A 22,920-nucleotide genomic window follows, 5' to 3' on the forward strand; every position below is an offset into this window, starting at 1 on the left:
CAATGCTTTAATACTGGGCAGAAAGTCTTAATTAATTCTGACAGAACAGCACAGAAATAATACATTTACGCCATTTATGAAAACCATCAGAACAGAACACTGAGTCCGAATTGAATTATATGACAGCTGAATTTTGTAATGTAAGTTTGGTGTATAAAATCTTATGTGATGTGACCACTTTTTACGAACGTAATTCGTTCCCAGAAACCCGTTCGTGTAGCAAAAAACATTTTAAAAACCTATTCTATTATTTCTTATAGTCCGTTCTGGATCTCAGAAATGTCTCGGCTATTTTTACTTTTTTCACCAAAAAATGATCAAATAATAATATTCATACTGTTAGCGTTTTTTGTAATAAAAACACCACTTACGTAGTTAGACCTCATTAATCACATCTATACACAGTAAGGCTTAATATTGTCTTCATTTTGTAGGAAGCACTTTTGATACCTTTGTCTTTGACCAAAGCCTTTTTGAATTTAACTGTTTATTTGCTTCTATTGTGGTTGTGAGAGGCCATATTAAAAGTGGCTTTCCTGAAAAATACTAACAAAGGAGGTCAAATGCTTTAACAGATATAAGGATATGACTACCGTTATTACCGTTTGCACTAGTTAAAAAGTAAGGTGGACATTAAACTAAAAAAAAAAACATCATAGTAAAATGTCTGTCCTGGAAGTTAAATTGCTGATTCATCCACTACATTTTATTCATGAGCACGTATTCAGAAAAAAAAGGCATGTTATTGCTTTATCCTTTTTTGAAAAACGAGAAAAGGTACAAAACCATTTCGTATACATAAAAAAACATCAAATATGCATAGATAGTGAATATTGTTAAAACCAGAGGTACACATTAAGCATACAATGCTTATATTCTGCTGCCATCTAGTGGTGTGCCTGAGCGCACACATACCACTACAACTTCAAAAATGCAAAGTTCACTTAAAATCTAGTTCTATGAAGTATGCAGAATAAAAAATCCAGGCCTTAACATGAAATTTAATGAAGGAAGCATATACAGATGGGGAAATATGAAAATATTTTAACAAGAAGACACGCAGCCACGTAACATCCCAGACAACAATAAAAATACTAACTTGTTTTAGTGTAAGAATCTTGGTACAGGTGACACACTAACCATAAAAGCACCACAAAGACGAATAATGCATAAATGAACAAATAAAGACGGTCTAGACTTAAGAATTTAAATCTTTTTTTATTGCTTGACCTGCCATTAGGACAATCTATACCAAAAGGATTATAATTTGAGCACATACAGTTAAACAAACCTTATACAGTCATTGGATAACAATAGAAAAAATGGTCCTCTGATTACCAGCAGCTCTCAGGACTGCAGGCTTCACAAACTTGTTGAAGGATGGGCTAGCAGGATTTTCTAAGCCCTGATTACATTAGCTAAGGCAAACTATGTCCATTTTTGTTTTTGTACTTACATACTTGGATTGCACAGACTGGTAAAGCTATAACTGCGATTAATAATGAACTAAAAAAATGCAACGGCTGCTTCATCATAAAATCGTTTAAATAAAGACTAGGAGTGAATAGCAAGCCGACAAAAAGGACAAAACAAAAGAAAATGAAAATATCTCCACTAAGGGGAAAAAATGCTTAAATATTCATGATAATCATCTTTCAATTTGTCATGTTTATTGTATTCTACAGTTTATTTTACTGCACATCTGTTCATATAAAAGGAGGTAAATACAACTGCGTAAAACCAATATAACAACCAAGTTATCAGGACCACAAGTATCCCAGGAAAACTTGGTAAGAATTTGGATTTCTGATAAAAACTACTTTGGACAAAAGTATTGATTTTAATTCTTGAAACTGTGTAACAGAGACTTTGATATTTCTCCCATCATTTGTAAAGGTACTTCAAGCATTACCCTCTTTGAATACTCAAAAGAGTATTTCATTAAACCGCATCCAGCTGTTATCTCCATCATATCACTTTCACATTTACAAAAGTATTTATGTAACAGAACTCTAGCTTGTTCCATCTGATGACTTCTGGACTAACTGACATCTTTCTTTGCCATAATAAACACTTTTTTTTCCAGTAGACCCCAATCTCCACAAGGGTCTAGATCACATACAGAAGAACAACTGAAATGTATTTCAACATTTCTCAACTGATGTTATATTTAATATGGATAATTCTCATTTATTTTAACACAGTTTAGTTCAAATTTTGGTGTCAGAAAATAAACATTAAAAATAATAATAAAAATGACCTTTTCTTAAAAATGCGCTTTACTGGTAAAAGTTTTCTTCAGTTCTGACAGCAGAATAATCATCCTATTCTGCACGCAACATACTGTCTACATAGAACATGATCTGGTGGAATACAAAGTTTTGTTTTACTTAAATGCTAATTTCACAGTTTTTATTACTTCTCCATCACTTATGATATTTAGCAAGAAAAAATATCCCAAACACTTGGAGGTTAAGTTTTAATAAAATAAGTCATGAATAAATGTGCATAAAAATTGACCCATGACTGACAAAGATGTAACTACATGATGTGATTTTCCTTTGCTGATAACAGACCTAATATTGTTTAGTAAAGTCATGGCACTGGGCACATAAAATATAATTTATGGAAAAATAAGCATTTTTTAAAAAAACTTTAAACTTTTCACTGAGTTGCTTATAGCTTGCTGTCACTCCCAACTACAATCCTACTCTAAATCACTCTATATGCAATAATAAAAGTATATATCATGATTACACATATTACAGGACTGTGGAATATGATAAAAACTGCTCATCATTTGGTACATACTGAGAAAAGTAACACAAAAATCGGTAAATACTGAAATAACATTTAAGACTCAATGATGAGTTTTTCCTTCTTTTTGACAACAGTAAGATGAAATTAATCATCTTAAACATTTAATAAAAACTTTCAATCTAAGTTTTTACTCTTAAGCTTATGTGTATAACCTTTTCATTGTTGTCAATGATAAGTTTGGGGGGGTGCCTCTTTTCTTAATCTTTGATCTTTTCCTCACTATAATCAGTCACATTATTTCATTTTAAATCAGCCAATATGCCTTAGCCAATAAAATGCCAAAGCCACAGAAACACGATAAGATGTCAGTTCTCTATTCTTACAGTATGGTGCTCATTGTTTATTACAGTAAAGGAACTATTGCCATCAGCCAACTTGTACTCCTTTAATATTTTCTCTACTTTTCTAACATCTGTTCTTCTGCCATAAATACAGCAGAGCAAAATGTATATACTGCCCCTTTCTATCAGATCCTGGTTTGCATCATTGCTAAGAACCATCATTTAATATTTGGCACTAGCATGGTAGCTATACATTTTATACCTAAAATATTCTGTTCGGTTAGATGTTACTGACTCAAGCCAAAAAACAACATACAGGAAATATTAAAATTAGACACCCTTTCCTCTCTCTTCAGGATCTATGAATAGAAAAAAGAATGGGTAACTTGTTTAAACAAATTACAATAAGAACCCAAGTATGACATGAAGGAGGCAATATTTAAAAGCATACATTTATGCGTTTAGATGACACAACATTAGTACAATATTAACTAACTGCAAAAATGAAAATAAGCAGGTGCAAAACACTGTATGCATTTTCTTTTTTATACCACTGGAACTGTGCAAAAATATTGATTATGGTTATTTAAACCATTATATATATATATGTGTGTGTGCATACAACTATTAAAATAAAATGGCAGAGTATGTCACCAAGGTCATACTGGTGTCACTTCTAGTACCCTTAAAACAAACCATTATAAAACATGAAAAGACAGTGGTTCACTTGCTTTTAGCTACAGATGCCAAATTTCAAAATACTAAACAGTAACATTACTTCAAAAGATTCTTAAAAAGTTTTTAGCCTTGAAACACTTAACAGTTTTAAAATATCTGCCCTGTCCCTCTCTATGTCTGCTTCTTCTAATGTAGCTTCTATCAGCAATATCACTCGTTCAAACCAAGTCAAACAGATCTGACACTGTACTCATCTGCACATTGATGAAAAGAAATGGTGGGAAAGATTTGTTGAGGTTTTGTTAATTTTTTAAAGAATGCTAGAAATGCTGTCATGTGGGAAAGACACAATGCATATAAATGTATTATGTTGCGCTGGGTACGTGTAAACACAGACAGACAAAGCAGTGATGCTGGTGGAAAGCTGGGCGTCGAAAAATGTGAAACAAACAAAAATAAAGCAGATTGCATTGGTGGACCCTGTATGAAGGGAAGAAGCTATCCTCAGACAGACAATGATACAAAGCTGTTGTACTGTTGGATGTTTCGCTTTAGAATATCTGAACACGGACCCAGGACTCTTTCAAACCGAGGTCGGTCAAGCTTCACACACTTCAAAGGCCCACGGGCAACCACAGTGGCAGCACGAGGACGATTCATTAACAGAGCTATCTCCCCTGTAATTAACAAAACACAGAAAATTAAGCCTTAAAAAAGTGGATGACACAAGCACTTTCAAGGAATAAATTTTAAACCACTAATGTATTTCTTCATAGATTAATACAAAAGTATTTATTCACAAAGTATTGTAACGCAACGGGGCCGTCAGGTACTGTGTAAGAGCCGGCGTACCAGAGCAGGTGACGTCACCGCCCTTCCCTATGATAGCAGGACTACAGCTACTGGGCTGGATAGAGATCTCTCTTTAGCTCACGGGGCTAGGTCGCTGCAGAGAGACGCGGAAGTCCCGGGTTCGAGCCTCAGTCGGGATGGGGCCGACCAGATGCGGCAAGGGCGCCCGCCTGAGCCCCCGTTGCGTTACATTGGTGTCAGAAGCGGGGTGGGATAGCCCTTCGCCGGGGACGGCGATTTAAGCGGGGGAGAGTGTAACGCTTACGGCCGTCAGGTACTGTGTAAGAGCCGGCGTACCAGAGCAGGTGACGTCACCGCCCTTCCCTATGATAGCAGGACTACAGCTACTGGGCTGGATAGAGATCTCTCTTTAGCTCACGGGGCTAGGTCGCTGCAGAGAGACGCGGAAGTCCCGGGTTCGAGCCTCAGTCGGGATGGGGCCGACCAGATGCGGCAAGGGCGCCCGCCGGAGCCCCCGTTGCGTTACAGTATTCATTTAGTATTTAGAGTTTGTGGTTTACTTACAGCCTTTAAGTACTAAAAAATGGTATATACCAAGTATATATGCACATGTCAATGTTGAGCATAATAGAATGTGAAATACATTTCCATTAAAAGATGAAAATCCTTTTCATTTTTCTGCCATTTATAAAATTCAAGCATTCCAATAACAAAAAGAGTATACTCAAAGAAATTCTCACCAAAATAATCTGAAGGACCCAGCCTTCCGACTTCCACAAACTCTTCATTTTCTGACCTGCGCTGCAACACAGCTGCAGTACCCTGTAAAAGCAATTCAAAATAAAATGAAAGAACATTTTAAAACTGGATTTTCAACCATAACATAAAAGGATCCCTGTGACTTACACATATGCCAGTGAGCCAATTAATCAGTAATACCCACAGCACTACAACATGTCAGAGATCACCAATTTGTTCGCACACAGTCCCATACAGGATGATGGTTAGCCTTACTTCAAATGGAAGGGGAAAAAAGGTAAAAAAACTAAAAAATTGAAATAATCTACTATATATACCATGTAAGAGAGAACAGTTTTAATTCGCTAGTGAGAAAAACAAATGCTCAATTCAAAGCGCAATACCTCCAGAATGATGAAAAATTCATCTCCAGGCTCTCCCTGAACCACAATCTTTTGTCCATCCTCAAACTGTACAGGTTCCAAGGCGTCTGCCACTGTCAAGCGCTCCCATTTATCCAAAGACTCTGTGAAAAAAAGGAGAAGAGCTATAAATAAGAGTACTATCTATAGCACTCATGCTAGAGTGTAATACCATCAGCACCCCTTTGGACAGCTGGCATTGATTGTATTAGAAATGATTTTTTTTATATTTATACCAAAATGTTTTTTATATTTTATTAGCTTAAATGTTTTTTGCTAATAAAAATCACGTGTCTCAGACAGCCATAAAACAGCTATTCATATGAACAGGAAGAAAACTTAAGACTAGAGCTTTCATTTGATTCACTGCATTTTTGTTACACGTTTAAACACACAAAGCCAAAGCAATATTTATAAGAGTATATTCTTACCTAAAATTGACACTTTACTAAGGAATTCTTCATACATTTTCCTCTTTCTCAAAGTGCTTCCCTGCAAAATGAACATTTTATTCAACCCAACTGAAACAATGATGTCCTAATGTTAAAAAAATAGAATTTAGCAAATTCACATTTTGACCTACCATTAAATCCATCTAGTAAATCTCTCAATTGTCTCTATTTCATTTAGATAATATCCTTCCACAAACACTCAGAGACACAGACCCTCACTTTATGGTTTATGGTCCAATTTCTGATATAATTCTACAACTCCAATAAAGTCAATGTATGATAAGCTCTTATTATTTATATATAGTTTTGACCTTTTCCAATGTCTGCAACTTATTAACACAAAAGTACCATAACAAAACAAAGGCATGATGATTCACACAAATCTTTTATTTATCCAATACATTTGACTAAGAAGTAAAAACCAGACATACAACTGTTAAAAAAACAGCTAGGTTGTTATGGAATAAACTTAAACTTAAAATAAAAGTTCTACTTAATTGAGCATAAGATGAAATAATCACCTCCATTTCAATGCTATACTAGCATTTATCACAAAGACCCCAAAGGCTGTTGCTTTGCCAGAGCAACTAAAGAAACTGATTCAAGGCCACGTCCGTTTCATGATGAGAAGCTCTTAATGTATATCTGATCGATATTACAAGCTCTCTTATGTTCGTGCCAGCATAAACAAAATGGAGAACTTCAAAGTTAGGCTGTTTAAAAAAAATCCTTGACTGAAAAAACTTCAAGTTATAAAAGACCTAGCACAAATTTTAAATGACCACATTAAATCTTTACCATCAATATTCTCCTGTAGCTGTCTCTGTCAATGCCCCATAGCTTTACATTGGTCTTTGCTCTCACAGTGGCCGCCCTGGGAGTGCCGTAGATCAGGGCCAGCTCTCCAAAACTGCCTCCCTCCCCAATGCTGGTCACCCATTCGTTGTTTACATACACCTACAGTAAGAGCAAAGAATTAGTAGACATGCAAGACATTCTGAGCATTTTAAATTCCTTCTGTATTGACAACTGTGCTTTAAAGTAATACTTCTGTTTACAATCCACAAATAACTACACAGAGAAATGACAAAACTGCTCATAAGATTTACGGTTAACTCAGGCAAGACATCTTTATCTAAACAGAACAGGCCTGAGTCAAGATTTAAAATGGAAATTCATTAAGTATTTAGACCACAGCAGTAACAGTGGACTTCTATGAGCCTTGTGTCATTTTTCTTCAACTTGAAAATGTTAGCATGTGAAATGATGGAAAACTTTTAAGTTTGGCTAACAAAAAAAAAACTTACATCCATTTCACCTTGGTCAATGACATAGAAGTTATCACCTTCATCGCCTAAAGGAAATAAAAATAAATGGTAAACGGTACTGTGCAGGCTATACAAATGTATAATCCAAGACTTTTTTTTGTCATTGAATTTGAAAGGGATTCGACCAAACCATAAAGAATGAACTTTACAGTGTCCACGCATTTAAAAAGCAACTTACCTTGCTGAATAACGGTCTCTCCTGCAATATAGGTGACTGGAAACATGGCATCAAAGATGTCACTAAAATCAAGTGAAGCAGTGTGAATTATTGCAATGAGTATCACTACAGGCAGTATTTGCACTCTTATTAAAACACAGCATCCACTTACCTTCTCTCATTATCATCAAGATGTGCAAAAAGTACATTCTTTTCAATGGCTTTAGCCAGAGCTGCCATTGTTTTGTAGTCTTTTGGAATAACCTGAAAATGTTGAATGTACAAATTAAAAACTACATTACAATTTCAGTCTTCAATTGCAGATTTTATTTTTATCAGGTAACAAACATTATATTGCTCATGTCTACTGTTTTATTGCCTTTTGTGTTCCAAAGTAACACTGATTTTGAAAACCTACCACACAGCTTATTTACAATGATAATTTTAAAGTGAGAGTTGTAATTTGAAATGAATCTATCACTGATGGTTAACTGTACATACAGCACACCTGAGGAAGCAAGTCTGTTCCTTACTGACCGTCATTTATCATGGTTACCTTTCTGACGTAGGAGGCAGCGTCCTCCTCGGTGTAGACCTCAGCACTGATAGCCCCGCGACGTCGGCGACCCTTCACGACAGGGTTCATCGGAGGAGAAATCTCATCCTCCCGCGAATCTGAGCGAGAGCTTGACTTCTGCTGGCTGAGAATCTGCTTTGCCTCCTCCTAAAAAGCGATAAACCGCCATTAGCTCAGCTGAGGAATTAGAACATTCTTGAATTTTTTGTACTCTTATGTTCAACTAATTTATCCAACTTCATAAAAAAAGCTATTATTCAGTTTGCCTGTCCAATTGATAAAATTAATATACAGACATTTTTAATATAATAGTACACAACAATGGAAACCTTCACTGGCAATTAAGGAATTTGAAAGTCAAATTCAATTCATGTATTTGAAAGAGAGGGCATGCTCAACATGTTCTTCCCCCTACCGATAATCCCTTAAAAGAATTTTAGCCAGTGACACAAAGGGTTCGCACAAAAAAAATGAAACTCATTAGCTTAGCTTACATGTATTACTTCTAAGATTGCTTTATGATCTTTTTACTCATTTGGTTATTCATTTAGCCTCACAATAGGAATCATTCATGCACAGCTTGAGCACAACGAGAGTGCTGACCTTCTCAAGTCTCTCGAAGTAGTCTCTGAGGAAGGCCATGGGCCGGTCGGGCCGAGAAGTGCACAGCTGGACAATGCAGTCCTTGAGCAGCTGCTGGATGTTGTGTTTCTGCACATAGAGCTCACACTCCCGCAGGCTCCTCTCCTCATCGCTGCTCGTGCTGCCAGACGCCATGGTTGCCTCCTGATCAGATCAGACCAGCAACAAATAAAACACCCAAAGAGTGAAAGGGAAATCCACAACACAGCCTGGCATCCTTGTATCCTTCTCTTTACATGAACACAACAATACAAAACAGGGGAAAGAAATTCAGTTCTAATTTAATGCAAGAACCATAACTTCAAAATCAAATGTAGTTATTACTTATTCCTTTACTAAAATCCTTCATACAAAGAGTGAAAGTATTTAAGAAGAAAATTATTCATGTAGCCTTACATATGAAGTTTAAAAGTGTGCTCAGGTTTGAAACGTACTGCTGTAATTTAGACTGCAAGATCTTTGGTGAGAATCTAAACACAAAATACTATCAAAAATGTGGCTTTCAGATCAGCATGTTAATAAATGCATCATTTCTTTCCATTGAACATCTCTCTTCTATCTATTAACCACAGAAGTCAACCAACAGCATGAATGTGCAGTACATCCGGAGCTACTATCAACCAAAAAAGGAAACAGCTCTTTTTTAACTGCTCCATACCAGGATAGATTTAATGGTGGCCTCAACTATTTACCCATGATCTCTGTAAGCTCTTGAACATATGCCAGAGAAGGCCTCTTTTTCACATTTTAGCTTTGTTTGCAACAAAGTGAACTGTGCTGAAACGTCATTAGAAATGTTGAAGACCTGCTTGTCTTTACTGGTTTGTCTTAATATTCTTAATATTTAAACCCAAAAGCAGCTCTTTTAAAACCAATGAAAATATTTCCATAACTTCCAAGTCAATAAGCAGAAATTAAGAAATTACTTCTTTTGTTTGAACATAATACTAAAACAAAACCGATAAAGCGAGTGTACTAATTCATTCTGTTCCTCAACAGATCATTATTAGAGCAACACCTTGCCTAACAGTGCACTGCTGCTTGGATTCAGGTCAATACAAATCTCTTTAAGATTATTAGCTTATTTATGTACATAGTCAAAAAATAAAATTTAGATAATGTATTAAAAGTTCTTAAACCACTTTTCTTAAATCAAATATAAGAAACTGTTAAGAAGTTACAAAAGATTAAAAGCACTACAGAGAGGATGAAATAAGTATAGAAAAATGCTGAAGCAGGGCTGCAAACATTTTAAATCTTTGCTCAGTTTCCAGCCTTACACAAAATAATTGTCTATGCCAATCAGTAACGATATATGCAAGTGAATATATATATACACATGTGTATATAACGTCACATGTTCAAATACAACATAGTAAGCACATGTAAATGCAAGGTCTGCTTCCTCTGAACTTGTGTTTCTTGCTTAGAGTGGGTAAAACGTGTCAGAAAACTCCCACCAAAAGTAGAATTCAATTTATGTACACCTAAATTACACATAAGCCTTTGTGTTAATTGATCATATTCACAGATATATCTAGACAAAAAATGACACTTAAATTTAAAATATTTTCTATTTTCAAATATTCACAATCTTGCCATTTGCTGCTGTTATTTTTGCAAAGAAAAATGAGATAATCTTGTTCCAGATCGTTATGTACACTTCAACACTGGAATGCATACAAAAACATTTTCTCTTTGTGTTGATGTTGTTGCACCTGCAGGTAAGATCCTATAAATAGGAAAAAACATTTTTTTTTGTTTAGCTCAATTTAATTAGTTGCTTTAACCTATGACCATTACTTTATATTAAGGAACAAAAATGTATTTTAAAAATCAAAGGATCATTAATGCAAGTATCACATATATAAACAAAACTAAACACTGCCAACTCTGTCTCCAAACAAACATGGATTTAATGCAACATGAAGTTACATGTACTTATAAATGCTACATTGATTTCACAAATAAGACTTGTGAATGAAATGTAGACTTTCCATTTGTAATACGAAGGCTGTGGGCTTAAATCACAGGTGAGACACCGCTGTCTTACCTTTGTGCAAGGTATTTCATATATACTGTTCCAGCAAAATACCCAGCTGTATAAACAGGTGCAAACAAGTTGCTTTGGGTAAAAATGGAAGCCACATAAGTCAGTACTAAATTAGGAAACTACAGAGGATTCCTTCATTGCAGGAATATTTATTAACAAACCCTCTTGATTTACTTAATATCAAAAAGTTAATCTTTAAAATAAATTTAAAAAAAGCTAATTTCATTAAACAGTTTTAAATCAATTTTAGTTTTCCTGCACAAAAAAACCAAAGAGAACTAAAAGAGCTGGAATGCTAAAACACCTGACAAATACAGGAAAAAAATATGGAAATCTTGAAAATAGATTAAAAATAGTTGAAAATCCATTTAAATACTGATACTCTGCCCTCTCTCCGTTATATTTAGAAACAATTTTTATTAAATAAGTAAAGGTCATTACAGTTTGAACTGTCTAACTGCCCCTCATGCTCCATCTTATTAGTAAAGGGGGCTGTGTTGTTTTAAATATTCCAGTTTTATTTTCCTATCACACCAATTTGCTACAGAATAAAAATCTGACTTTCCGATCTGTTATACCACGATATCACAAGACCTGGCCACCAGACCTCTAGCTGCAAATCTGGATCTGTTTAAAAACAAAATATTTGACTAATTTGCACGATATAACTTTTCCAAACGAATAAAGAATTTAATGATCAGACAGGCCACGAATCCCAGCACTGTATATCAAAGCTCGCCAAACTGATCTTAACACCATACAACAAAACTGAAACACACAACATGCAGAATATCAAAAGTTATACGTCACTTGCACGTTTGTGTAACTCGACTTTGCATATTAAACTGGGTTCTATCTTATAATTTCAACAAAACCGGTGTCAGCTGTAAGCGTTTATGTGACTGTCACAAAGCATTTAAAGTGATTATAAACTTGAATAATTAGCATAAAATGTAAACCCATGATAAGCAAAAACATCAATGACTTGCCAATTACTTGTTTTTTTGTGGTTAACACAATGGAAAAAACACACTCCTAAATTTCAATGGGTACTGATGCCATTATAAAAATCTATACAGCAAACGAGGAAAAAGTTAACCAACACACTGCTCTGTGCATGTAAGACAATCATGAACATCGAGATCACTCCACATCAAATATAAAACAGGAGGCATTAGGGTCTCCAAGGCAGTATAAACGTTAGGTAATTTCAACGGTCGCGATTTCCGAAATAAAATGGGGCACAGTGGAGAGTCTTTGACCGAACTGACAACATAGCGGTGAGCGTCTGTAAACAGCATCTGACAGCAGGCTCTCTTCTCGCTATCAAACAAGGGAGTATCAAATTCACGGAAGAAACGCCATCTTCAGTAGGACACGTAACTATCCAATAAATGTACAAATCCTTTTAGAGGTTTCTTACGTGAAGGCTCGCGAGGGTAAAGAGAACTTTGAGAGTCGCGTAAACATATTTTGGGGCCGCAGAGCCCTCTTCCTAGTGACGCCATCTTGAAAAGCTATCATAACAAACGGGAGGCGCAGACGACACAACTAGCGGTTTCTCGCAATTCGCTCTCGTACATAACTCCAGTATCTGACAAAGAAGCCTTACAAAACAGACGCCCAACGACTTACCCAAGCCGTTAGAATTTACGTTTCCCTTCGTTGGCCTATATTTTCTCACTGACACTGAGAAAAACTCCTCGCTTCTCTTTTCCCCAGTCCTTGGATGGCTGCCCCACCGGAAACGTGGCAGGACCAATCACAAGCGACCATTGACGTCAATTGGCCTCGTTCTGACACGATAGCCGTAACCCTTAGCAACCTTAAAGGGCACGTTTGAACGAATTCATGACGTCAGAACAAGCAACCCGGCGTCAGGATTTGTACCGGAAGTGGTAAAACACAGCGATGGTTAATGTATATTATTATTGCCCTTCTTGTGGAGACGAAAAACGTGGTTCTCCGTTGGAAATATATTTTTTAATCTCTCTCATTTTATTGAAAATACATACGCTGTGATTCAACTCTAAAGAAGACTCTTTTAACCATTTACCCAATCCCATAATAACAGAGCAAGGTTAACTGAGGTAGTGTTGACATTTAGATATCACCTTTACTTACCGACAAAACCACTGGAAAACAGCATTATGCAATATATACCTATTCTTTAAAAATGTTTTAATGCATGTTTACAACATTTCAAGCCACATTTGTCATATTTGTCCTATGAAACTGACCTGCCTATAACTTTATAGCAGTCAAATTATTAAATTACATCTGAGGAATCTATTTCAATCTACTCGGAAGAAGGAATTTTTCTTAAACAGATTTGAAAATCCTTCCTTGGGGGTGATTCATATTCCCAGGCCAAAATGTTCTGAGTGTTCTTCTCTAAAATGCAAAAAGAAATTATTTAAACATTTTTTTTTAGTTGAACAGAGAAAACTACAAAGAGACCAGGCTGAAATATTCACATGCTTTTAAAGTCATCCCAATGGACTACAGAGCAACACAGAAACACATACCAGAGACTATAAATAGACACTTTGAGGAAGTTCATAAACAGTTGATTTAGTCTTCGGCGTTTACCATGCTGCTACTGGCATTCCTGTCAGAATTATATTCTTTTACTTGTACTTAAACACACCACTCCTCCTCTTGGCAAATTCCAGGAGCTTGCTGAGGGCTGAAAACACAACCCCCTCCTTCTCTTCCCCTCTCTCTCCTCCCTCACGACTGCCTGTGCTAGCCCGTCCCTGCACACACCTCCATTCCTATTGACTGTCTGGAGTCCAGGAATACAGCCCAACCACAGAAATTCTCAGGTGTGCGGAAATTAGGCAAACCAGTGTCCTCAGCATTACTGACTCAGTCACTCCACTGGCATACAGCCGCCGTCCCTGCAGGGTGAGTGCCACTACCATTTCATGTTCTTTTGCAAATTGTGTCTGCTTCTGGGGAGGTAAGCAATTCTTTTGAAATCCACACGAACAATACTCTTTTTTATCTTAGGTGCATGTAAAACACCTACTTACAGTGTGCTGTGTTCCCTTAGTGAAGTGTGACTGTGTCGAACTACCCGGTCCATGTTTATGGGTCTGTCGGGCTGATAAGGCAGCACAGTGCATTTATATTAATACCCAGTTTGGTGCAGTGGCTCTGTGGCTAAGGATTTGCACCTGTGGCTGGAAGGTTGCTGGTTCATATCTCGCGGCTGGCAGGGGAATCCTACTCCGTTGGGCCCCTGAGCAAAGCCCTTAACCATAACTGCTCCAGGGGCACTGTGTAAGTGGCTGACCCAGTGCTCTGACCCCAAGCTTCTCTCCTTGTCTGTGTGTCTCATGGAGAGCAAGTTGGGGTATGCGAAAAGACAAATTCCTTGTACAGGAAATGTTATATGGCCAATTAAGTATTTTCTGTGGATCTTGTGACAATTAAATGATCTTATCACACAATACATTAGGGTCTTAGTTCTAAAGAAGTAAGGATCAATATAAAAGAAACATCGCAGAGTAGTGAGATAAGAAAGCACCATGAAGATTTAAGCTACACAGCTTTGACTAATTTAAAAATATATAGATATACCATTCAATGCTCTGAAATCTAAATTCACAGTTATGAAATGGTGGTTAGCCTGCTTTTTAACAGGGCGCAAGAAAAAGCAAAGTTTGAGAAGAACTGGCACAATCTTATCATTGGAAAAACACAGGGAAAAAAAACAGGTGTGTCGTTCTGTCTGAAAGGCAACTCGATCTCAGTGCCTCAGAATCTCCCAGCTTTGCACTAAAGATCTGTTGAATGTAAATTTGGAATGAAGACCCAATGTATGATATCCAAGTAATAGTTTCTAACCCAATTGACCCAACTTTTTTTGCTTTGTCATGAAAAGTAAGAACTGTGTAAAAACAGCTATACCACTGTCACTAGAGCCAAGAATGCTGCAGCTTACACTTGTATGCAATGGAACACAAGTGTATTATTCAGGTTGGTTATAAATAGACCACTATAAAGGTCTTTTTATATTTCTTAAACGTTTAATTTCCCTCAACAGGAGCTAAATTTTACACACAATAGTCTTAAACAGTTATATTTTCCATGCTGATGTGAAAGACTCACTGAATACAAAAATATGCTCATGAAGTTCTAAAGCTATGCAGGGTGCTGTCAAAAGTAGGCAGGGTTCCTTGTTTTATTGATGTGCTTCTCTGTGCTCTTGCTGCAGGGTGCTCAAAATCCCGGACAACACATTCCAAGAGCCTCCCTTGTTGAAACATGTCTCTGTACAGCTTCGGACTTGATCCGTTGTCATGTCATGCCTGGAATAAAGACCGAACTCGTAAGTAAAAAAAACTGGTCGAGCAGCTTCATCCTACTCCAGTCTTAGGGGTCCATCCTCTATGCATTGTGCAATGATTTTGCCTGTGTAATACCTATCTACCCATCTATTTTCTAACTGCTGTATCCAATACAGAGTCGCAAGGGAGCCTGAGCCTATTCCTGCTAGTGTGTAACATCCACGTAATATCCAGCACCACCATTTTAGGTCTTTGCTCAACACTTTTGTCTGTATCTTTCTATTTGGGCCATAAATAGTTTCTGTTACATGTCTATGTCTTTCTGTCTTGACAGACATTTAGGAGGTCTATGAGTATGTTTTCTCATGAAAAATTTTAGATGGTTTACTTATAAGGGAAAAGTAGCCTTAAACTAAATAGATTTTATTCTGTTGGTGAGGAAAAGTGTTTAAAAGTCTCATCTTTCTTTTTCCGGGTGGTGACTAGTGAACTTGATATCACACTTTTAATGGGCTAAAATGCCACGACGTGAGAGCCAGAATCGTTAGTTCAGTAAATACTGTACTGTATGTAAGTAATATAATATGTTTAATATTTTTTTCCCTTGCAGAAATCGCCATCAGTCCCAACAATAATGAAGTCCACATTTACCAGAAAAGGGGGAAAGAATGGAATAAGATCCATGAGCTGAAAGAACACAGTGGTCGCATCACAGGTAGTGCAACTTTGGAGAAGAATCTATGACTGAATCAACATTACCTTTAAAATAGTTAATTGTTTGAAGCAGTGTGGCCTCTGTGCATCACAGAGCAGCAACCAAATACATAGAAAATCAAAACATGCAGCAGTTGCATCCTTATATAAAGGTAGCTGAAACATTTTCATATACTGTATACAGTACATATGCAATTGTGAATAAAGTCTCAAGTTTTAAATAAAGAAACAAAATTAAAAAATAGTCATGGAAGTCAGGACTGTAATGTTTCTCATTATGTATAACCTTGCTATCTTTTAAAACATAAATTCCTTTTCTGTCAGTTTTGGACACAGCATTCTCTCTTGCACAGAGTACATTCTTCAGCACTTTATTTTGACTTCTATTCAATCAGTTCACACATACTGTACATACAGCATGTGTTTTTACATTTCAAGTCTTCACTGCACTTTATTGTAAACATGGGAGAATGTAAAAAATGTTAATGATCAAGAGGTAGAAACAGACTCTTTCAAGAACATAAAACTTTCAGAACAGGCTGTCTGTTTGTCCCAAGTAACTTCTTAGTTGCTAGCAGGTGATAGATCAGAGGACCCTATCCATGTATTTCTATTTAAATCAGGGAATCAACATCAATTTTGCTGAGTGTATTATGTTTTGAAAATGAAATAAAAGTTTTGTGGTTGGGTGGCTTGTTCCAGTTCCCTACAACCCTTTGTGTACAGCCAAGTGCTTTTAATTCTTACACTAACTTCCCCTTGGTGGTATTCACTGATGTCTTCTGGGTCATGTTTCACAGTTGTCTGTGAAGACGTCCATTGATTTGACTTTGTCATTACCTTCGAGAATTTTGAATACTTAAATCAAGAACCCTCACACTTGAATTTATTTGAGACTGAAGAAATTCAGTTTCTCTAACCTCTTCCGACTGACTCCAGTGTAGATATGTCCTTTTTGAAATGTAATGACTAACCCTGTGTACAGTATTCTAAATGAGGTCTTTCAAATGCATTACATAATTTAACATCATTGCCCTGTTAACGTCAAAAAGCCTTCTTTTGGTATCATGATTGTATGTAACTTTTCATTCTCTGACTGCATTCATTACTGGGACTAACTCATGATCAGCTATGATCATAGCACTGGGGCAATGTTATAGGTTTAGCCTGTGTGTGTGCTTTCAGGTATAGACTGGGCTCCCGAGTCCAACCTCATTGTGACCTGTGCCTCTGACAGAAATGCCTATGTGTGGACCCTGAAGGAGGAGGGTATGGTATGGAAGCCCACCCTGGTGCTGGTTCGCATCAATAGGGCCGCCACCTGTGTCAAGTGGTCTCCACTAGGGAACAAATTTGCTCTGGGCAGCGGGGCGAGAATCATCTCTGTTTGTTACTTTGAGAAGGGGAACAACTGGTGAGTGTGATGAAGACGGTGTGTGATTTTCTTCACCTCTGTTTTTTGTCACCTGTTTTTAAGCTGGCAGACATGCAGACTCTGCTACTGCGTTCTGACATACTGCCACACTGTTTGCAAAGAAGAACACGCATTCTGTTTTAGCTGTGATTTCAGTCTTTCTTTTTTACTGTTGTAAATTCTAGCCATCTGTGCCTCTTGATATTCACAGATAATGTCTTCATTTGATCTCCAGGTGGCTGAGCAAGCACATCAAGAAACCTATCTGCTCCACAGTTCTGAGTCTTGACTGGCACCCCAATAATTTCCTCCTGGCTGCTGGCTCTGCAGACTTTCACTGCAGGTCAGGGTCTCAGAGCTCCCCCACCACAACAGCACAAAACAGGGAAGGAAATGTAGATTCATGTTGTTGCTGGAGCACCATTGCTAAGGACTCAATCACACTGCTGTGCAAAGTCATAGACATCTTACTGACAAACAGGGTTACATGTGTTCCAAGCATCAATGAAACAAGCTTGTCATGCAGCAATCTTTAATTCACATTGGCTCTACATTGAAATGGCTAAAATCTCAGCAGAAGATTACCCACTGATTGTGGTTTAAAGCAGGAAAGGCATTGAGTGAAAAAAGCTGGAGGACAGGATGCTACATGCCTCTTTGCACAGGAGCGTTCGTCACCTGTGACTTGATTTCTTTTAATGTGATTTGCAACATGATGAGGGTAACTGGTGATTCTGTCTTCTGTGCTACACTGACAGGGTTTTCTCAGCTTACATCAAGGACATTGAGGAAAAGCCGAGCCCCACAGCCTGGGGTTCCAAGATGCCATTCGGGGAGGTGCTCCTGGACCAGAGGGACTGTGGGGGATGGGTGCACAGCGTCTGCTTCTCACCCTCTGGGAATAGCCTGGCCTATGTCAGTCACAACAGCAACATCAGTGTGGCTGATGCATCTAAGGGCAAGGAGTGAGTACAGGCACTGTTCTGCTCCCTCCAATTAGACCTGTTTTCAGTTTTCAGGCTGGATGCTGCATTTCCTTTCATTTCACTGCTAAATTATCAACAACAGACAACAGACTGTTCAAACACAGAAGCAAAAGAGTTGAAAGAGTAACAGGTGTGATGAACACACATGCAGAGAGTAGGCTGTATATCTCAACTTTGATAAGCTTTCCTATCATGTGGCAGGTCAAATCCCCCCTCTTCTGAGTGAGTGTCTATTTTACAGGATAAGCTAAGGGGACTATGAACAAAACATGTTATTTGAAGACTGATCTCTAATTTAGGAAGAAATGTCAAGAATGGTGAAACTAGTCAGGTCATTTTTTCAAGAAAACAACAGGTGTATTCCAAGGACTTGTTTCCATAATAGAATCATTCTGTTTAACATCCTAGTTGGTCTTACTTGGCTCATTATTTTCTATCCCTTTAAATTCCTGAATCAGAAGGGGATTTTTCTGGACACTCCACTCAAAGAACTTTACAGTTAATGGGACTCCCCTCTGCCACCACTAGTGTGTAGCCCCCACTTGAATGATGAGATGGCAGCCAAAGGCCACCAGTCCCCTCAGCACACATCTGCGATCAGTGGGGAGGAGAACAGAGTGATGAAGCCAATTCATAGATGGGAATTCATAGTCATGATTGGTAAAGACCAGGGGGAATATGACCAGGACACTGGGGTAATATCCCTACTTTTTTTCAGAAATGCCCTGAATACCAAAACACTTAAGAAATGCAACATGTTTGCATGCTCAAAGGTGATGTGTGAACACCAGTAGTCCTGAGTACTTGTCTGCACATATAGGTACATATGAAGACATGCAGACTTATGAATTTTATTGAGGCTGTAGTTATGCCTTGACTCATTGTGAGAGAGAGGGAACTCACTCTGGGAATGGGAACGATGTGTTGATTTAATGCCTCTGCACTTTCTACATCAACATCCACCTAGCTGCTGGCAAAGGGTGGCATTCTCTGATGACTCCCGATTCTTCTTCTTTCATGTGATGTTGGAAGAGCATATGGAGTAGACCAGAGAAACCTTAAAGCTCTGATTGAGGTCTTGGCAAGGGAATGACATTTTTTTGCTGGCAGTAGCATAACTGTGCATGGACTCTGTTGGCAGACCAATAGATGGCGCTCTCCCCTCTTGATAGAATATAGATAGATAAGACTTCATTGATCCCGAAGGGAAATTGAGGTACACATCAACACATCAGTACAGCGATAGGGAACAAGTAGTTTATCACTTATTAGTATAGATTTTTTTTTTAATTTAAAAAAGATCAGGACAGGGAAAGGACATGTTTCATTGCTACACAACAGTTACTATCCATCCTACATTCCTTGTACAGTATATATTGGAATAGAAAACTAGACTGAAAAATAAAACTTTACACCAAAAACAAAAGCAGCAGAGAATCTCACTGAAGGCACATTTTAAAAATGCAGCACGTTCAGTATTCAACTCCCAGTGTCTATTTTTACCGGATTTAATTGAAATGATTTTCTTTGTCTGTGCTATGTGTTTCAGGGTGACCCAGCTCAACACAGAACATCTCCCTCTTCTCAGTGTGCTGTACCTCAGTGAGACTGAGATTGTGGCTGCGGTAAGACTGACTCAAACACTAGATCTAGTGCAGCTATTCACTATTTTGGGTCCACTAAAATATAGTAAGCAGGCTTCCAGATTAATAAATGGTAAGTTCACTAGTCCAGGTGGATGTACAAACATTCCATATGTACCATCATCTGTTTGTGTGGATTGTTACTTGAAAAACTACAAACACCCCACAGCATAAGGGGGATAAAAGCAAAATCAGTCTTTCTGTAGTTGTTACAATGCAAAAGGCATGGGACATTTTCTCTGGTGTGATCAGCAAATAGGTTTTTAACTAATACACTAACTCCTGTCTTCTTGAACATTACTATTCAAATTTATCATTGTTTCACAGGGACAACTTGTTGTAAGTCACTTCTTTAAAGGTTTCTAGACTCAAAACAGTTCTAGTCACTTTATTTCCCCATCTGAAAAGATGGAAAAGAGGAAGCTGGAGTCAGTAACAGTTCTCACTCATTATTCAGTGTATAATGATCTAAGGATATCTTTTACCTTTGTTTTGCTTCTTACTGATACATGGGATGAAACTGTAGTTGTCCTAATTCTTTTCCATCTATCCAGTATGCAAAATATTATCTGTCATAATTCTCTTTTCCTTTGTCCCAGGGACATGACTGCTACCCTCATCAGTTCTCCTACACAGGAGTGGGCTCCCTGAAGTTTGTTAAGAAGCTGACTGTCCCCAAGCAGAGCTCCAAAGCCAGCATGTCAGCTATGCAGCACTTCCGCAATCTGGACAAGAAAGCCACCACTGAGGAGGACAATAACGAACAGGAGACTCTGCACCAGAATAGCATCACGTGAGAGGCAGCATGTCTTTTTCTACCACATTGCTTTAAAAAGAAAAGGGAAGATTCACAATCACAAGTTATATATACATTATATATTTAAATTAATATGTACTGAAAGCACCTTAGGGCATGCAATTCCAAATATTTTCATCAGTAAAGGTCAAGTTCATTCAGGTCAGTTGAAGAAACATGATGCATTAAAGTATTCCAGCAGAAAAGACATGAGTGCCTCAATCCAAATTTAAAAATCCTCTGTTTAGTAAAAAAAACAATTTTGAGGAAGCAGAAAAATCAAAGTAAAGTGTATGCCAAACACATTCGCATACGATATTCACACATTGGACTTAATATTGGTTTAAAATAAAACTGGTTTTATGTTTTTCTCCCTTCTTCTTTTCCTGATGTTCTATATCTTTGCATTTGACAACCTCAAAGAGATTTGTTCACCAAAAGGTGATTTAAGCAGTGAATGCATTTCACTACAAGATTGTTTTTAAACTTTTGATCTTTGACCAGATTTGATTGACAGGCTTAGCAAAAACAGAAAAATTGGGCCAAATTAATTTTTCAAAGAAATAACACTTTTACTGCTTTTCGTGTGTGTCCCAGAGCACAGCAAATGCATCACAACATGTCTAGGTGTTGTTCAAACCCTAGCTCAGGCACTTCTGCAACATACTGTGTATCAAAAACCTTGCCTTGAAAAACTGTGTTCAAAAAGTTACCCAAATTACTCCAAAGTAGTCCAACATGCTTAAAGTGGCAGTTTGACGACCTTTTAAAAGTAACTGCTGTGAATCTGCTTTAATCTTCCTGTATTTCTTTCACGCATTACCAGCTACTAGAATGGCAAATAGAAATTAACATGTTTGGGACCGTCTGCAGGTCAGGAGTACAAATAACACTCAAGTTACTCAAGTTACTCTTGAAACATTAAATGTACAAGTTAAAAAGCAATGACCATTGTGACCATTTTCAAGTCTGGTCAGTCTGCGATTTTCGCCTGGTTTCTAAAGCAGCAGTTGTTCTCAACAATTGAGAGTCCAGGCACTCTGTCCTGTAATTACAGTGGAAACATCAAGGGCAATCTGGCAATTCTTATATGGGTCCCAGCCAATCCTGTCTTGCTCACATCCGTGGCTCCACCAGTGTTGCAATGGCCCTCCTGTCAGGGGATGTTTAAGTTTTTAATATCAAATTAAAAAGGCAACATAGCAGGATTGGAATCAAGTTTGCGTCTTAGGTAGGGACACTGATGCTGTCCCCTTGATCAAGGTACTGTACTTCACCCAGATTCATCCAGCAAACCCAGATGTGTAAACTGGTGCTATCATTTGTGTGCAGATTACAGTAAGTAATTTAACCTCTGTGCATCACTTTGGATAAAAAATAACTTTGGTGTGGTTCTCTGTTGCAGTCAGCTGTGTATTGTCAAGGGGGAGAAATCCAAGGTGGAGACGTTCAGTAGTGTGGGTCTGGATGGAGCCATGGTGGTCTGGGATTTTAAGGTAAGCTCTCCTAAAATGGATGATGCCCCTGTGAGTTCACACATTTGCGCTAAAGTTTTGTGTTGCAGTGGTTGGGTAAGCTAGAGGTGTACGTGTTTGTCCACAGCTCGTTGACTAGTGAAACTTCACTTTCAAAGGAAAGGGAAGGTTAGCTTTAAACTCCTGCTTTTCAAAAGCATGACATTAAACATGACATGAAACCCTGCTTACGAGAGACTGCGTTGCCACTCTGCTGCAATTTACTTTGGATTAGATGGTGTGATACACTCCGTGTGATCACAACACTTGTGTTCAGAATATACTAATCCCACCTCTTTTTTTCCACAGCACTGAACATTTAAAAGGCTCGATCAATGAGATGCTGCTGTACTCCTAGAGGCCAAATTCCATCTTCTGAGGCTACAAATATTAGAAGCTAAGAATGGCTTTATAACTTTGATGAAATAAGAGGAACAACATAGAGTGTTTTTGGAAATTTGAACTTGTTATGTATGTGGAGTTTTACAGTAAGTTGTAGATTTTCTGTTGCTTTTCGAAATACAAAAATAAATGTCTAATATTTTCCAAGGAAAATGTCTCCAAAGACTAAAAATAAAAAAACTTTCAAAGACA

At 37.6% G+C, this 22,920-nt stretch overlaps 2 protein-coding genes across 2 annotated transcripts; one reads left to right on the plus strand and one right to left on the minus strand.

Annotated features, from left to right (window-relative positions):
• Positions 1-1,198: 1,198 nt before the first annotated feature.
• LOC148824091 (cAMP-dependent protein kinase type I-alpha regulatory subunit) lies at positions 1,199-12,727 on the minus strand. Its single transcript, XM_088926586.1, has 11 exons — positions 12,597-12,727; positions 8,870-9,052; positions 8,246-8,413; positions 7,862-7,953; positions 7,711-7,772; positions 7,512-7,558; positions 7,003-7,161; positions 6,184-6,244; positions 5,735-5,856; positions 5,333-5,414; positions 1,199-4,456 (listed from the first exon to the last, which is right to left on the minus strand). Exons 2-11 carry the CDS (start codon positions 9,041-9,043, stop codon positions 4,284-4,286), a joined length of 1,140 nt encoding a protein of 379 aa, XP_088782712.1. The 5' UTR covers positions 9,044-9,052; positions 12,597-12,727; the 3' UTR covers positions 1,199-4,283.
• A 997-nt stretch (positions 12,728-13,724) lies between these two features.
• Positions 13,725-22,920, plus strand: LOC148824092 (actin-related protein 2/3 complex subunit 1A-A). Its single transcript, XM_088927826.1, has 10 exons — positions 13,725-13,871; positions 15,187-15,300; positions 15,870-15,974; positions 17,159-17,387; positions 17,623-17,730; positions 18,146-18,352; positions 19,923-19,998; positions 20,616-20,809; positions 22,218-22,308; positions 22,636-22,920. The coding sequence occupies exons 2-10, from the start codon at positions 15,237-15,239 to the stop codon at positions 22,639-22,641; spliced, it is 1,080 nt and encodes a 359-aa protein (XP_088783952.1). The 5' UTR covers positions 13,725-13,871; positions 15,187-15,236; the 3' UTR covers positions 22,642-22,920.

This window comes from Atractosteus spatula, chromosome 11, assembly GCF_055471065.1.
Source record: "Atractosteus spatula isolate fAtrSpa1 chromosome 11, fAtrSpa1.hap1, whole genome shotgun sequence".
Lineage (NCBI taxonomy): Eukaryota > Metazoa > Chordata > Actinopteri > Semionotiformes > Lepisosteidae > Atractosteus > Atractosteus spatula.

Excerpts from the sequence above, each read along its gene's own strand:
- LOC148824091 (XM_088926586.1), bottom strand. The coding sequence starts at position 9,043 with ATGGCGTCTGGCAGCACGAGCAGCGATGAGGAGAGGAGCCTGCGGGAG. Across the intron at positions 8,414-8,869 it reads ACTTCGAGAGACTTGAGAAG|GAGGAGGCAAAGCAGATTCT; the intron begins GTCAGCACTCTC and ends ATCGCTTTTTAG. Across the intron at positions 7,559-7,710 it reads AGAGACCGTTATTCAGCAAG|GCGATGAAGGTGATAACTTC; the intron begins GTAAGTTGCTTT and ends TATTTCCTTTAG.
- LOC148824092 (XM_088927826.1), top strand. The coding sequence starts at position 15,237 with ATGTCTCTGTACAGCTTCGGACTTGATCCGTTGTCATGTCATGCCTGG. Across the intron at positions 15,301-15,869 it reads CTGGAATAAAGACCGAACTC|AAATCGCCATCAGTCCCAAC; the intron begins GTAAGTAAAAAA and ends TTTCCCTTGCAG. Across the intron at positions 19,999-20,615 it reads AGACTGAGATTGTGGCTGCG|GGACATGACTGCTACCCTCA; the intron begins GTAAGACTGACT and ends CCTTTGTCCCAG.